This window comes from Passer domesticus, chromosome 1, assembly GCF_036417665.1.
Source record: "Passer domesticus isolate bPasDom1 chromosome 1, bPasDom1.hap1, whole genome shotgun sequence".
NCBI lineage: Eukaryota > Metazoa > Chordata > Aves > Passeriformes > Passeridae > Passer > Passer domesticus.
In genome coordinates, this window is record NC_087474.1 from 101,571,897 (window position 1) to 101,589,567 (window position 17,671).

Below are 17,671 nucleotides of genomic sequence, written 5' to 3' on the forward strand. Positions count from 1 at the left end.
TTGCACATAAACTGTCCTTCTATAAAATGCATCAGACTTCTCTCACAGTTCTTCAAGCTGGAGTTTACAACGCAACTCTTCAGCCACATGCATTTCCAGAAATTAAAATTTCTCTGGAAAAGGAGTGCGTGTATATATATATATGTGTGTGTGTGTGTATGTATGTATGTATTGAAAAATTCTTTTAAGACATATACTAAGAGAAGCACCATTTAAACTCAAGACCATGCAACATATCATTCCTCAGTTATCTGTTTTTTTAACAGATGTGCATAACTAAAATATGCTAATTTTTTGCTACTTAGTTTACATAACTTTCATTTGTTGCCCCAGAGTATTTATAGGAACACATTGATCTTACCTTGGTGGGAATCCGAGACGTTAAAAGAAATGCCCGACATGATGCCAACACCTATTGAAAAAATAAGAACAGAATTCGTAAGAAACATTTAATATTATGAAAGATTCTTTTCCAGAAAAATCCTGAAAGCAAAGGGAAAAAGCCTCTAGCAGAGTGAGTGTAGATTCCTTTTGCTGTCATATACTAAAGAAAACAAAACTGGGATCAGATCCAGTGGAACACACTGAAGGGACTGCTGCAATCTGATCAGCTATAAGCTAGTTAGCACAGCAGTGAACTGAAGAAATCTATTTAACCAATCTCTCAAGATCATATAACAGAATTCTTAGTGACATTTTGAAAAGAACCAAGGATGAGAAGTCCTACCAGGAACATAGGATGTATTTAAATGTAAAAAAAAAAAAAAATAGAAGATTATCAAGATATTATTAGCAATATAAGAGACTGTAAGCAAACGGGGGAGTCTTGGACACATTTGGAGCATTTCTTGAGTAAGAACGCAAAGATTTCTCATTCATAGCATCTGAATTTCTTCTCCAGCAAAGGCAATGGAAAAATGCAGTTAGACTAGTGAGACCAGTCACTCTGGGGAGAAAGCACAACAAAACAAACATTTTGGAAGCTACTGCCAATCAAAATATAATGATTCTATATCATATCACTCCAATCTCCGGTAGCACATCCCACTCACAGATTTTACTCTTCGCAAAAGGAATTACTCATCTTGCAAAACTACAGTGCTGTTTGTTGATTTACCCACAGAAATATCTGCTGTTTGCTACATCTTTTTCCAGATTGAAAAAAAAACCACCAAAAAAAAAGAGAGAAGCAAATTCTGTTCGAACACCTGCACCAAAATCCCACAGCACATGCAAAGCTTTTCCCACAGCTAGGACCTCCTGAACTCAGCCCTTCCCTGTATCCACGACCAAGTGATCAAGGTTGACACAAAATGTGTTCCTCACTTGGAGAGGAAGAAGCAGGCTGAGAATGCAGCCCAGAATGCAACTTTGAACACTTCAAGGACTGGATTTCAGCTTCAGTTCCTCAGCTGAATAACATCTTGCTAAGCCTCAGGAGTATCAGTGCTGCACCAGTGTTGAGTATCAGCACATTGTTTTGGGGTTGATATGACTAGAGCCAGTGCCACTGGCATAGAGCCAAACTACTGCAGAATAACCCATGTCTCCTGGAAGGCTCAACCCTTCCCTGAAGCCCTCTTTTGACATGCTGGCCCTGTCACACAAAGCTGCTTCATTTCCTTGCTCACCCATAGAGGAGAGAGAGCATCTCGTGTCCCCCTCCCAGCTACACCTATCCCAAGTATCTCTTCCACAGTCTAGCACCAAGAGAAAGGGACTACCCAAGGGGTTTTTCCACTGCTCAGCCACAGTTTCCCCAGCCTAGCAGCAGCTTTCTCTCAGTAATAAAACTTTGATCTTTTCCCTGCCTCACCCACCTCCTCAGGGCAGCCCCACACAGTAGGTGCACACCACTCTCCCAGGAGCCTCTGGGTAAGATCACACCCCATGCTCACAAAATAGCTTCACTATCAGCAGGAGTGCCACTCTTACACGTGAACCCATCCACAGGCTGCCCATGGGTGAAGAGGTGGTCAGGCATCCTCCCTTTGCTGGCACCACTAAAAAAACCTCTCCACTGTCATAGGCAGAGCAGCTTCTGGTCACTACACCTGAGATGGCCAAGTGAGAGAGGGGAAAGGAAACTTTTTGAAGAACTGCTTTTCATATTTACCTTCTAGGTAGTGGCCAACAACATTAGAGACATGAGTGCTCTGTGTATGTCACCACAGTGGGACAGCTCGTTACAGGAGAATCATGTCACAGTCTTGCTTTAAAATATTTGCTTGCATATAAGGATTCAAGCTATTTTATGAGCCTAGAAAAGGTCAATTTAACATGACTACAGTACACATGAGCAGTCCAAACAACAAAGTTAAATGTAAACCAGGTAACCAGAAAGCCCTAACAAAATTATGTTGAAAAAGAATGTTCCAACAGAGCACAAGGCAGTGAATATTCTTGTGGCAGACATACCAATGATCCCAAAGTGATCTTTCTAAAACCACCAGAGCTGAAAAACACACTGACCTTAAGATGCATTTATGTACAAAGAAGAGGCCTGCTGTAAGATGATACTCCCCACTCAGCAGGTAAAGAGCTACTCTTGAGCAATAAGATGGTACCAGAAAAAAAGAAAAAAAGAAAAAAAAAAGAAAAAAAAAGCCTGATGTTTCTAATCCAGTAACACAAATTTCTATAGTTTTCACAGTTAAGACTCTCAGAAACAAGAGTTTGATTCTTACATAAAATCACTTGAGGAGAAGGTCAATTATTACTGCAAAATTAATGGCTCATCTTGACAACAGCCGGACAAGATTCTTTTTTTTTTAACTTTTTTGACAATGGCAGAATTGGCTAAGATGAGGCTTGCCATTTATCACAATTTTTGATGTTAAAATCTGCGAGTATAGCTCTGAAATGATCCACTTTAGTTTACTGCTTTCTGATTGTTTTTTCCCTAATATTTTCAAAATTGTACTGTGATATCTTCATTTTAACATCACTGGTTTTGCTCACATTTAGCAACAGGGTAGCCTGTACCCCAGGTCAACCCAAGACTTGCCAGATGAGCTGTGACACATGAATGGTTTGTTTTCAATGACTTCCTTCTCCTCGATAAGGCTGCAGTACATAAACAAATAATGGCTCTTAGGATACGGCTCACCCAAGTCTCTGACAATAGGATTCTGCATGGCTGTTAGTACTTGCAAGGGGAACAGAACACGTATTGCAGGCTACTCAAAAACACACACCACTCTAGTCCTTCCCTTGAGAAATGTGATGCTGGTGCCAAAGGAGGTGGAGGTGTTTTCACATGACAGTTCAAACCCCCTCTTGAGAAACAAGCTATTTTTGTGCAGGAAGACCCAGGTCTCTGTGCATTCCTCTGACAAGAATGAGTATGTGTGTGATTGCACAATTGTCTAGGGCTTTCAGAAGCATCCAAGAGTGCTGTTTTTCATGAATAGGCAGATTCTAGATTTCCTGGGGTTTTTGATTTCTTCATACAAAGAAACTAAAAAGCAGAAGCAGCCACACGTACTCTCAAGCAATCCTCAGGCATCTTACCAAGAAGGTTCTGCCACTGTTACACTCATTTTGCACCCAGGGAACCTTGAGCACAGAAGTCTCACAGTCAAAGTCACACAGAAGTCCAGAGGCTCAGAGCAGCAGACACCCTAACTCCAGGGATAACCTGGAACAAAGAGCTCCCTGGCTAACAACCCACCAGGAATGTCAGCTGGACACGGTGTATAATCCACCTTATCATCTGATAACAAAATGATCTCACTCGTTCAGTGTAATGCGTCACAACCCCACTCCTCCATAACCGTTTTGTTTGGGCACCAGTAGTACTCAATCATTAATAAAGTTAGAAGAGCCCATGAAAAGATAAACACGTGCAGGGTAAAGAAAGAGGCTCCGGATTTAATTCATGCTTTAACACACCTGTAAGCCAAAAGGTTTATGAGTGACTCATGTGAAGGCAGCAAGCACATCCAGGCAAATTTTATACAGGCAATACAACCTGGCTGTTGCTCCATGGAAAGGACAACAAAAGAGAATTATATTTAGTAAATAGACCAGCTTTGGTCTATCTTCCTACTCTGCTGTTTTTTAAGCATAAAATAGGATTATTATTTGAATTTTAAATGACTCCTACTCACACACACACAGAGCCCATTTGATGATTTCTTAATGTTTTTATCATTCTAAATTCTGTAACACTCCCTACACTGCTCAGAATGTATATGAAACAAAATTGGGAAGCATTCACCAAAAACATATCCCGCAAATTATTGTCGTCAAAGATTCATGGCCTACAAGATCATCTTCTATTTACCAGAAATATAATATATTTCACTAAATAACATAGATCCTCTATGAGCATATCAATATAAAAAATGCACAGGTGCATTTTGTCATATATTGTCAAATCCTAGTCTTATTACCCATTTTAGCACTGTAAGTTAAATTAACAGGGCTGCACCGGGTTAACGCAGCCACCCTACCTAGCAGTCACTCTTGGGAAGATCACTAGAGAAACACAGCTCTGTGCTAATTGCATCTATTTTGCCAGACAAACCACAGCAACTAAAACTACCTCATCTATATTTAAAGCAGTTTTAAATCCATAAGGAAATGCAAATCTTCTGAAAAACACCATTACCCTTTTTAAAATGCTCAGGAATGAAGAGTTCTGGAAAACACAGTGAGCATACTTGAGCTTCGTGACTAGACATGAAACAAAATCAAACCTCCTCAGCACTTCATGGGCCTGGGAAGTTGCATGATGCTCCCACCACTCACTACCACAGATGTTTTGAAACTTCCTTCTGCTGAAATCTCAAAATAAAGATGATTAACCAAATATTTTTCCCTTACTGGGAACTGATTAACACAGATACTTCAAAAAAAATCCAAAATAAAAAACAACAACCAACTTTGTACTTTTTTTTATCAGCTGTTACAATTTTACTTCTTAAAATGTACTCTCTGTACCTCTCCTTCCACCACCGTTTCTTTAGCCCCCAGCATCTGCCATTTTTTCAGCCTCAAAATTGATTCAGTCTCTTCCATTATAATGTACTTGTGGAAAGAAGCATTTGTAACAGGTTTTCTTATTTCTTATCACATTCTTATGATAGCCATTATCTTGAGGATGCCTTGAATCCAGAAGACAGTCACTTTTCTGTATATATCTTAGTTATACCATCCTCATTTTTCTCATTATTCATTACCATTATTATCCCAAACACCATAATTTTAAAGTTTTCACCTCTATTTGTTCCTTTATGATTTCTCTCATAAGCTTTCCACTGCTACTGCTGACTCAATATCTAATGTACACACAATAATGTGAGGTAAAGCAGCAGCACTAACACAGTTTTTGTTTGGTTAAAACATGGATGAATCAATACCTGTTAGAGCATCCAGCTTCCCTCATTCCCTATAGGATCGACCGTTCCTTTCCCAGGTTGCATGCCTGATGTTGTAAATGCTTCATCCTGAAGCAACTGGAGTTCGATTAGATAAAAGGCCCCTTTCAGCACCATGTTAGAGATATTAGAGCTGGGTTTGAGAGAGGCACTTCCTGCTAAAAGCACTGAGCCTTGCTACACAAAGAGGCTAGCTGACATCCTGGAGGGCTTTTTGGAGGGCTGATTAGCTCAGGCACAACAGGAACACGTATGCAGCATCGTCTGAAACAGTGGCATCGCTTGGCATATGGTGGGTTTCTCTGCAGAGCACTGACACCCGTGAAAAATCCCCACTCTGAGGACTTGCAGCACCACCACCTTCACCCACACAGCCCTCACCATTGAGTTTGACTCTGATCATTTGGTCTCGACTACTTTTGAAGCACCATCTGTGATAAAACCACTGACAGGCCTTATTCACTCCTACTCCAAATGCCCCCTTAGTTATACACCAATACTAAAGCAGTCTTTTGCTGCTGAAGAAGCACTGTTAGGGAAGGGTTAGTGCATTTCAGTTCACACACAAAAAACAGTTTCTCTCTCACTAAGGTGACCCTTAGCCAAGTTGAACACATTCCCAGGCTCGCCTGAGTCGCTGGTGCCTGTGTGGCCAGCCAAAGACCAAAACATTGTATGGGGAGCTGCTACTTGTATCAGTACAACTCTCTTCTGCCCAAGACACGGGTAAGCTCTGTACCACAAATAACCACCTCAGCCATCCCCATGAAGGGCTGCTCTGCTGCATGTTTCTCTATTATCATTCCTCAAAGTCAACTACTGCTTCTTCAACAAGGCTCCCTGACCAGAGCCGTGGACAGAGCGTGAGCCTGCCTGCCACAGGAATGCTGTGCAGATCACAGCTTTCACTGGTCCTTATTGCCACCACACTACTTTAAAAATTCAAGTCTGCTCTGTTAAGGGTCACCAATTTCTGTATTTTCTGGATGGCAGAGGATGGTATGGGGAACAGATTTTAGCAGGTCTTTTTTGTTATTGTTGTTTTGTTGGGGGGGTGTTTTTTGGATATTTTTTTAATGTGTGCTCAGATATCAGAAGAGATGTCAATAAATCTGCCACATTTAGAGAAGAGAAGCACCTTTCACAATACTGCAGGGAACAAGACAGGGGATACCACAAGATGGCACAACGGAGTGCTTCACACAGATTTCCCTTTCAGTCCAAGTCAGAGGACCCATTAACAGAAATGCTTCTTTAGCTCCTGGAAAGCTGTTCAAATCTGCAGAGCAATTTCTACTTCAGAGGCAGCAATGAACAAATCCTACCTAGAAGACAGGTAAGAAAAAAGTATCCTTGTTTTACAATTAATAACAACTAAGGCATGGACACTGAAAGATTTGCCTAAAACAAAAAGGGAAGATGAAGTGGTGAAGCTTGAAAGAGAAACTTGGAGTAAAAAGGTCCTAATTCTGATATTTGAGAAGAAACAACATAGCCTGGAGATTTATCAGTAAATTAAGACAAAATTTCCAGACACAACTAAATTTGTTCCAACAGCTCTAGCAACACTACCACCACCACCTACAGGCAGTGTCCTAGCCCTGAGAACTGTTTCTAAAAAACACATGAAGCAAATTGTGCTTCTTTAACACCTGTGAAGCACCCAGAAACATGAACACTTGTATAACTCTGTCTGCAACAAGCAAACTATCCAGCTGTTTTAGTAAAGGTGGGATTTCAGAAGAAACTGAGATATGCTCACCTGAGATGGGCCAGACATTACCTATGGCAGCAATAGGACCCATGGACACTCCAACTGCCCAGCCCTGTCACTGAAGTGGTTTGGGATGTGGTCACCAGTGGTGCAGACTGGGACTGTCCTGATTTACAGATTTTACATTCTAAAGTTTTGTATCTTTCCCACGGAGCTGCTTGAGGAGGGGCAGCCACCTACTGCCTGTGTGTACAGCACTCCCTTGTTCTAGTGAACAATCAGTCATGGAACAGTTTCATGGCATTGTGAGAGATGTCCAACACGGAGCACTAAATACAATCCCCTGCAGGCTGCAAAGCTTCCTTGTCATCCTGCTCACCACCACATAATTCCCAACAACAAAAAACCATAATGCTGTAAAACACTAAATACCAGAAGACCCACCTACAGTGTTATTTAAGCCTGCTCTGAGCCATAAAAATGGGAATCAGCAGCTGCATTTCAACAATTCAAAATCCATGGCACTTGACACAGCCAGGGCTGATCCCAGCCAAGGTAGAGGAGGGGAGCAGGCTCAACCACATACCTTCACTTGTCAACTCATCAATAACACCCCAAAGTGGGCTTTCCTTCTCTGTACCTACATTACACAAAAATAGGTCTCTAGCACATTAGTATTAATATACCTTTATTTCACTTTTTTCCCTACTTTTGCTCTTATCTGTGTACAGCCATTACACAGATTCAGTGCCGAAATTCAGGTTACAATGTGCTTCAGCAGGATTCCCAAGTACTCGCCGTCTACAATGTTCTAGACCCCCAATACTTGGTTAAAAAGCAAGTTGAAAATATTCTGTTGACTAGTAATTCAACACAGCCTGGGCTTCAGCACCCTTTAGAAAAAAACCCTCCCATTACCTGTCCATGGTGTTAATAATAAGAAATGTCTGTACCCCTTCCCCCTTCCTGCACAGCTTCTTTCTGTGTTTACGCACAGCAGTTAAAACTGGAAGCATTTTGGTGTGCTGCAAATGACACTGTTTCTATGCAGAAGTAGCTGGAAATAGATTTTGCTATTACAGTGCTTTTATTCTTATCTTCTTTAATTTCATCACTTTGAAATGCCAGATTGAACATTTTGCAGTGATCCTTAGTGAGGGAATTACGCTCTAAGTGTGTCGTAGCAACCATAACAAAGAACTTTTAAGACCAGGAAACAAAACAAAAACTTCAGGTTCAGAGGAAATGCAATTTGATCCACAGTGCAAGCATTTTATAAGAAACTCTTCTACAGACTCTACAGACAGAAACTCTTCTCTTTGCTTTTAGCTACCAACAATTAAATAAAGATTTAATTATTGAAGTGCAATGTGCTTAGCTACACTGAATACTGAAATAAATTAAATAATCACAGCAAAACAGTTTCCTCAATAGCCACTGCTATAAACCACAGTTTCAAAAAAGTTGACCTTGCATAGCCCCAAGAGCTAAGGGCCAGAGAAAGATATCAGCTTAATAAATCTGTAAAATTACGTCTTTTGTGTACTCTCCACGGCATACACAAACTGAAACACAAACCAATGGGCGGAGAATCAAAGCAGTTCTTACCCGAAGAAACCATTGCTGTGGGTGCAAGACAAAACCCTCTTCACGACTAGATACAGAGGGGATGCAAGGTCTTCTCCTCTACGCTACTACAGGAGCCTTACTGCTGTCCTCAGGTGCACTCTTGATTTCCTTTTCTTCCTCTTGCTTCCCCACAGTACCCCTTTTCCATCCCTATAATCAGTAAAATATGATGTATCTGCTGGAACTAACACGACTGTGACAGCCACTTCATCCCTAATCACCTGAGCTACACTGCAAGACTTCATCTTTATATACTTTGATATCTTAAGACCATCAGTCTTTCAAGAGAGGGATGGTGCTTGAGCACTGAAACCAGCTACTTGGCCGGTTAAAATCCTTGCAAGCCACCACTGTATGCACAGCCCCCAAACTCAGGTATTTTGTTATACTGTTTTACATTTTATATGATCCCTTTTACAGCTATTTTATTTCTAATGTATCACATTTCACCTCTGCTAAAGAAATCTTTTCTTTCAGAGTTTAAAATATCTTCCAGAAATGGCAAAAATGGATCAAACTACTCCCCTGTCCCTGCTCAAGAAAGCAAGGCTGAAAAGGACTTCCCCTTTCCCACTGCTATCCCCACAGGAAAAGGGCAGTGAAAAGGAGGCCCCTTCCAATATGGAGCTTTCCCACAGCTCTCATGCTTCATTATTTAAGTGTGGGAGTTGAAGATGGCTGGGGCATCCCCTAATGGCTTACTCAGGACCAGTCACCCACTCACCCACTCAGCTGACGTGTAGCTACCATCTCCTGGACAAAACTCACAACAGGTTCTGTGTTGTGCACTTTACTCTTACAGCCAGGGCAGCTAAATAACTGAGGTGTGAAGAGTGTTCCCACTTTTTTGTCATGCAGGTGCATGATGATGGGTGCATTTCTTTCTTAGGAAATTCTGCAAGAGACAAAGTCCCCTCTTTGCTCCCACTCTGTATCTAACAGGCAGGAAACCCAGCAACCAGGCCAGCTTCAGGCAGTGACACAGCTGATTGCATCCGGCTTCCCCTTAGACAGCAATTCAGGAATTGCCACATTCCAGAGAAGCAATTTTGCCTCCAACATGCTGCAAAAAAATACTTGGCAGTCTCCCCCACTCTCCAAATGAACACTATCTTGTCTGCCTAAGAAGTACAGGCTGCATGAGCTGGGCAAAATCCACTAAGTATCCATTGATGGAGGGCTATTTTACTTTCTGCTGATTTTTAAATATGACGTCAATTATGTAATGCTGTTAATTATTAAAAATGAATATGCTCCTATTCAATAAAAAAGTAATTTTCAGAATTTCTAGTTTTGTAAAGATTCTTGAGTGTATCACACTATTACTGCCTATGTGTTACTTATTAGCTTCTTATACAATCTATTTACCTGGAAAAATGCATGTAATAACAAAACATCCCCATTTATCCAATAATAACTTCAATTTCTAACAGCTAAATGGATAAACAAACAAAAATAAGTCAGAAATCGTGCTCAAGAAGAAAGAAATAACAATTCATTGACTGCAAAAACCACTAAGTGATTCTGCTCTTCAAACCCAGAAGTGTAACAATTGCAGCAACTTGGTACCTGACACTCAAAAGTAGTTTTTAAACTGCCTATGCCTCTGAAAATTTGGAAAAAAAAAATCAGCCAACTTCCCCAGAAAGCCTTCACAAGGTTCTGCACATGATGCAAAAGTCTTCTAAATCAAACTATTTTTCACAAGTTTTGTGAGTGAATTTTGCTTTTATAAGCGCTGATCCACGTGTTTGATGCTAGTTAACTATTGCTCATTTCAGAACACAAGAGTCTTAGGGAGAGGAAGAGAGCTTTTAAAAGGTTACTTCATTACTTTACTACTTCTGAGTTATGAACTTACAACTCTCTCTGCTTGTCAGAGCAAGCTACAGAAGTGTAGAGTGAACTAGATCCTCCTGGGCTTTATCATTCTATCTAGAGTAATGATTTACATGCTCTTCAATTTGTGGACTGTCTTATTTTTCTCTATGGAGGTATAGCACAGTCTGCCAAAAAGTAAAGTAAACCTGAGAATGATGGCCTTTGGTTTTTTAGATAGTAGGTTTTAAACCACCACAGTCCATCTAAATTTAGTTTGTAAGAACAAGGCCTGCAAGTGCAATTTTAAGTTTACACCAGTTATGAAGTATGGCATTAATATGCAGACACCAGTTTAGCTAAATTTGCTTCTCATGTGACTATCATCCTTAGCCTAAATTCACAGTAACATTGATTAATTATCACTGGAGTTATACATCCATCACTTCAATAAACTCATCTGGATTCAGTCAATTTGCTGGTATTCTCACAGAAGTCAGAAAGAAAAATGTTATTCAATTGTCCTGCCTAAATAGCTGATTAATGTGTGTCATCACCATTTTTTTACCCACTTCTTGTTTATCATCTCTTCTCAAGATCTTTCATTGCCTGAAGTTCTAAATGTTTTCTTCTCCTTTTGTTGAGCTTTGATGCTCATATCAACACAGGAGTTTTGTACAACTAAAATTGGAAGTTTTAAAGAAATCACTATAAAAATTTTGAATTACAAGGCTAAGTTCACAAACACGCCATAAATAAATGATCAGTGTCTTGGTAGCAGGTTTGCACAAAATTTTACCCAACAGACTATCAGATATATGGATGATTTGAACCCTGCCCACACACAAACACTTGTATTACTGAATAATTAACTTCATTATTCAGATGAGAATTTTAATGATGTCAGTAAAGCACAGCCATTAAAACTCAAATCCTCCCACCCACAACTGCAACACTGAAAAAATCCCCCAGCTTTATCTTCCATGTATTCTGTGTCAGAGTTCTGTAATCACTCAATTTCTCTAATTTGTCTACATCCATCATATCTCATTGTCTTGCAGGCTAGATATAGATATCTTCTCTTTCCCTTCCTTAAATCCTAGAGAAATGTCTCACACATGTGCACCAAGAAATGAAGACAAGGAGCAGAAAGCATCCACGTCAATGTGTCTGTGATGGAATGACTTTTAAAATTCAGTTACATGGCAGAGCTCACACCAGTTCTGAAAAGGCCACTACCTGCCCCTTGCTCATAAATTAGATGGGAACTTAAGAGATCTTCTGTCTTCAGGTATAGGTATCTCCTAAAGTAGAGGTCAAGGGAGTTGGAAACAATGGGACACTCCATTGACATCTACTTCAGGCTGCATAAAGAAGCTCCAGGAGACACTGCTTTGCTCAAGCTAAAAAAGCAAGAGTGCTCACTTGTTTAACAGAAAAAACAAAATCTGGCTGTTTGTCTCAAACAATCGCATCATCATGATCATGAAGTACGTTTTTAATAAAGCCACTCCTACCCTGGAAGCTGTTAACATACACAGACATGTAGTTAAGGCCTTAATCTAAAAATGCAGGTGACAGAAACAAGTAGATATAACCCTTTCAAGAAGAGATGCCAAATACCAGTGTTTTAAAATAATATCTATGCCCACTCTTTGCATGATAAAGAGTTTCATCCAATAATATCAGAACCGAGCCTGTAACCTCAGCTCCTCTCAATCGGATTCCTCAGAGTAGTTTCAGAAGCTAAGCATCTGTTGTGGTTGCTAATAAAAAGTCTGAAGAATTCTGCTTTCAAATATGCAAAAGAGGGTGGGGGAAAGGGGGCAGTTTCACTTTCCTGCAGCCACATGAAGATACATAACAGCTTTCAAAGTACATCATTGACTCACTCATGGTAAAAATCAATCAATTCTATGAAGTTTATGGAGCCTGGTAAATTAGCTAGAAAAAACACAAGCTTCTCTGGCTCCTCAGGGTTCACAATATGTGATCTGACCCTGGCTGTAACAATCATGTCACTATAAACAAATGATGAAGGAACCACAGCTGTCTGGAAACTCTGGTACTCAATAATGCTCCTTCCAAGGGTGCCAAAACCTATAGAGCACAGGCTTCAAGGAGCCCTGCATTGAGCCAGTGCAGCAACAGCTAAAAAAAGTGAGGTCACCAAATGCAGATGCGATGTAAGACACAACCACACCGGGAGAAGCATCAGCTCTCATAACAGGGCGTCATTCCTGGAGAGGGGCACATTATACTTCCCTGCAATCAAACCAGAAAGAGGATTTAATACAAAGGATAAACACCACAGAAGTGATAAATAGCAAGGTAATTCAGCTTAAGGACTAACATAATAATTTTTCCTCTTCACTCAATTTCTAGTCTTTGCCACGATTCTGCTTCCAGCAGGCCGTGTAATCCATCCAAAGACTCCAATATCGCACAAAAATCTTCATTGTTAAGGACAGTGATTTCTATTTATTGTCTGAAGTTGCTACTTGCCGGCAACATGCCAACATTCTGGAGAAGAACTGGTAAGAAGAAAAAGTAGGCTGAGGCTGAGCAACCTCTTCAGCTGTGATACTCTGAGATTTGTTCTTTGTAGAAACAAAGAGACTGCACTTACACACAGCAAGTTGAATTTCCACATCTGGAAAGCCTGGGCTGCTCTACTGATAGCAGCTCTGCTCATGCTCAGTCAACATGCTTGAGACACACTATGCTTCCTGACATGCAGCTCATGCAAGACATGCTGGATTTTGGCTGTTGAGTTCAGGTAAACTTAAAAGAGTGGCTGTGATCTCCAGATATCCAGCATGCATGGTTTCTCCTGGATCACCAAAGGCTTAGATACCCAGGAGAAATGCACCATACCTACCTTCAATATTCTACCAAGTTCTCATTTCCCCCTACCCCAAGTGCAATCAGATAACATGACCAGAGAAACTCAAAGGCATGGGAGTTGCTGAGATCAAGGATAGAGGTCGACAAAAGGGTTAATCTGTGCCAAGACAAGCAGTCCTAATTTAAAAGCTCTGAACACCTGACACTAACATTGAGTTCTCTCCCAAAGGCAAGTTTACCCTGGGCTAAATTTGTCACCTTTCATATGCCTATGTTGCAATTCTAGTACACTGAATTCTTACTTATCAAATGCACAGCCTGCCCTTTTGTCTGCAGCTGCTTCAGTGCTATTTGCACCATGTTTCTGCCTGGAGGTTTGTCCCTCTGCTCCTGTGCCCATAGCTTGAGAAGCTCATAATTGGCAGATCTGGGACACTAAATAATTCTTAGTGAAAGCCAGGAAGCTTCTGAAACCAACAAACAAGACAAAAAAACCATCTCAGTCGGGGATGTGTGTATGTGTAATGAATGAAAAACAGTGCTAACACAGAACTGTGTGAAAATGTTTCTTTCCAGGTCATTTTTACCATGGAACATGTTTTGATTCTCTAAATTCACTCTGTTGATGTTACAAACCCACCCCTTTTCATTAGCAAATGCATAGATGGCTGCAGAACCACACTTTAAATGAGGCAGTGCTGTGTTCTATTCCAGATTATTAGTTTGAAATACCACCACTTGCAGTGCATTTACTCCTGTGTACGCACAGCTAGTACTGCTTTTATGGAGCAGTGATTCAAGTATTTTCTGGCTCATTCTAACAAACTGACACAGAGAGACTACAAATACAAGGTAACCAACAGTTTTAGAGAAGAAAAAATCCATACTGATTGTTGTTTAATTTGCTGATTCCTGGAGGAGAAACCTTTTGAACCTACAAACAAATGAGGCCATCTGAAAAGTATGAAGGAAAGGATAAGACTTAAAAGCTAATGTATTTAAACAAACTAACTAACTAAAAATTATAATCAGTGCTATCTCCGCAGCCCATAAAACTGGTACCTTTCTGGTACAGCTTCATAAATCAATTTTGTTATCAAAATACAGTCAGGAAATCTATAAAACACACACACACACACAAAAGGAAGTCTAGAGTTCAATGATCATGTCTGTCTTACCCTTTTTATTAACTGAAACAGATGGCAGTGGGGGTGGTAATAGCTATATACAATTTGGGACACTAAAGAGGAAGACATAAGCTTTATAACAGTCACACAAATACATGGTGCCTTTTATTCTAACCATATTCACACAGAAATATTTGAGGATGATCCAGCATTAGAAACAGAATCTACCTTCTCTTTTACGCATATAAACTGTTCTCCTCCAAGACCCAACTACATCCACTAGATCACTGGTAAGCAGCAGGAAATTTAAATCATTCAACCCAAGATGAAAAATATCCTAGATTTTAAACATGGGAACTAAATTAACACCCTGAAATAATATATAAAACTGCTTGCAAAGCAAGGAGCACTGCATCAGATTTGGCACTTCACATTCTAGGTCACACTTGCACAAAGCAGGCAAGAAATTGAGGGAAATCAATTAGAAGTGAAAAGCCTCCGTGCACGTGCCAAAATGCAGTCTTAGGATGCAGCTGTGTAACCCATCTAATCCAGCCTAACATGGCTAACCCAGAGAGGCTGAGCTCCCCTCCAGTTCCATCATGCTGCAGGACACTTCCAAAGCCACTCAGCTGCTCAGGTGGCTGAGCCAGGCTGAGGGGCTCCCACCATGTGCACACACACCAATTCAGTTCTCCAGCACCTGATGTAGGTGTCTCTTGCCATGTCTATGCCACCAACCCCGACAGGGGACCTGTAACCTCTGCCAGAGGGGCAGGTGGCAAACAGAAATGGAAACTTCCTAGAATGGGCACAGTTGGCTCAGCCAGAGCTTGCTAGCCATCTTGTATTGGAAGGAGATGGACAACTCCATGATTTTAATTACCACTCTTTTGCTTTTCCCCAAAAGGACAAACTCTCAAAGAGAAAAGAACCCTAGCCTAACTTTCCTTCAGAAAGGACCAGCCATGAGATGGGCATCATTATTGCAGGAAAGGGCACAAATGGAAGGGCAATGTAATTAAGCACCTAGTGATGCACCACAACTGCATGACTCTGAGCCAGCCTGTGATCCAGGAATACAGACCCAGCCTGGGCAGCCCTTTGCTGGCAGCTCACTCCCAGCATCCTACTAGACACAGACAACTCATTTGGAGATGCATCTGCTGATAAACCTGGCAAAGCTGCTCCCTGTTGAAAGGGCAGCACAGGCATGGTGGACATCCCTGAAGGAAAAAAAAAATGCTGGAGGACAGTAAGACAGATCACCGGGGCACTTAAGTAGCAGAGTAACAAGCCCACACAAAGATTTATGTATTTGTTCAATCCCTACACCAATCAACACCATTTGGGGTGATTAACCTTAAACAAATAAAGTCACTGCTTCCACTGATCAAAACCAAAAATGCTACATGAACTTGTACTCAACTTTTCAGAACAACCAGAACCAACTCCAGCTCTCCTGACACTGCTCTAGCACCCATCCTTTCTTTAATAGCTGTAACCTCTCATCTTTATTAATCAAGGACTTGTTCAAAATGTCCACAGCATGAGCTTCAAATTTCAGTTTAAGAGTTAACTGCACAAAGAAGCCAATACTTGTTCTGTCAGTCCCTGCTCACTCTTGGGAAAAAGGAAGCAACTCAGACATGTTGCATAACTGCTCATCGGCACCGTCAAAGAGCTTGAGCAGTAATTGGAAAACTAATATCACTGCTTCAAATAGGTGCAAAAATACACAGTGCAAGGCCCATTAAGAGGATAGATGAGGAGACAGACATTAAACTCCTCTCACTGTCAGAGCCTCTTCAGAATAATTTAATACAGGATCCAAAGAAAATGTCCTCCCACGTGTATTGATGCTAATTCACAGAAATAAAAAGCAAACCTAAAAATGCTGAAGCAAAGAAATTAGTTCACTGTAAAATCAGCTTCCAGTTTGGGCAAATTAACTTGGTAGCATGCTTCATTCATATGCCCTAACGTACAGAAAGTATGTAATTTTGGTCAAGTGGTCTGTAAATCTGGCACTCCTGCTTTCCACAGATACACAGGTGCTTTCCAAACAGCTCTTTCAGCTCCCCTTTAGCTATTGCATCAGCCAGGACAAGTACATTCATACCTAAGACAGTTTTCAAAAGTAAACCATAACCAGAAACCAAATGTATGCTTGTATGCTCACACAAAGTTTGTTTTGCAAATTAAAAAGCAGAGGTCACCTATGTGGTCAACTTCACAGCACCATGGAAGAAGACATTCTACTTGGAGGAGAAGAGTAAAAGTCCTGTATCTAATAGAAAGGAAAATGTAGACCAGCTATGCAGCTGGTTAAATAGAAAGGGAAAAACATGAAAACATAAGACATGATGGTACTCTTACTTTTAAAACCATCAGCAATTTTATAAAGGAAAACAAAATAAACATATTTTGTAGACTGGGTGTTGTCTCCATCAATCCCCCTCCCCATACATGTATACAGTGGAGGGAGAAAATACACAAGAAGGATACAGAGATTTATTTTCACAGGACTTCTTTGGTACTAACGGAACAGAAGACTTTGTCACGAATTTCTTACAATTTTCTTCACATTACTGCAAGAAGCAATCCATTTGTTATGTACACTTAGCAACCCTTTGCAGATTACTAATATAAAATTGTAGTAAACATTCTTTCAGGGAAAGATAACATGCTTGGCTGCATAAAATCTTAAACAGTATGTAATAGAGTATGTTAGGTTAGTCACAGCGTTTAACACTGCTGTAACTATATCTATGTTTGTTTTCCAATGAGAACAACATGACAACATAGAGCATCTGTCCCAGAACTAGACAGCAACGACATTTCATTTTATAAAAAGAAGCTTCATTTTCAAAGTACTAAATAAACAAAAGATACCTGGGGAAAAAAAATTGAGTCTCATCTTCAGAAAAATGCTCTAATAAATTACAACCTAAAATTACACATTTCAAATTACAACATTTGCCAGGGTCTCCTTTTTATACATCCACAGAGCACCACAATTTTATTAAAAATAACAAAGGTGGCCACAGAGTCATTGTTGGAGTTGGCACATTTGGGCTGCACTCCAACCCTTGCCAGAGGACCTCTCTGAGATCCCAAGCTTATCAGTGGGTCCTTGCCTGCTCCTGCTC

The 17,671-nt window shown here is 40.5% G+C and overlaps 1 protein-coding gene across 5 annotated transcripts in view; it reads right to left on the reverse strand.

Moving 5' to 3' along the window:
• CARMIL1 (capping protein regulator and myosin 1 linker 1) overlaps positions 1-17,671 on the reverse strand; it is a 190,001-nt gene that overhangs the window by 110,787 nt on the left and 61,543 nt on the right. For 4 of the 5 annotated variants that reach the window (XM_064431730.1, XM_064431736.1, XM_064431731.1 and 1 more), the window contains exon 3: positions 362-412. In XM_064431730.1, coding sequence (XP_064287800.1) covers positions 362-412 — 51 coding nt within the window. Of the gene's footprint in view, positions 1-361; positions 413-727; positions 752-17,671 lie in introns of those variants that run through there. The other variant, XM_064431734.1, reaches the window with a different exon arrangement.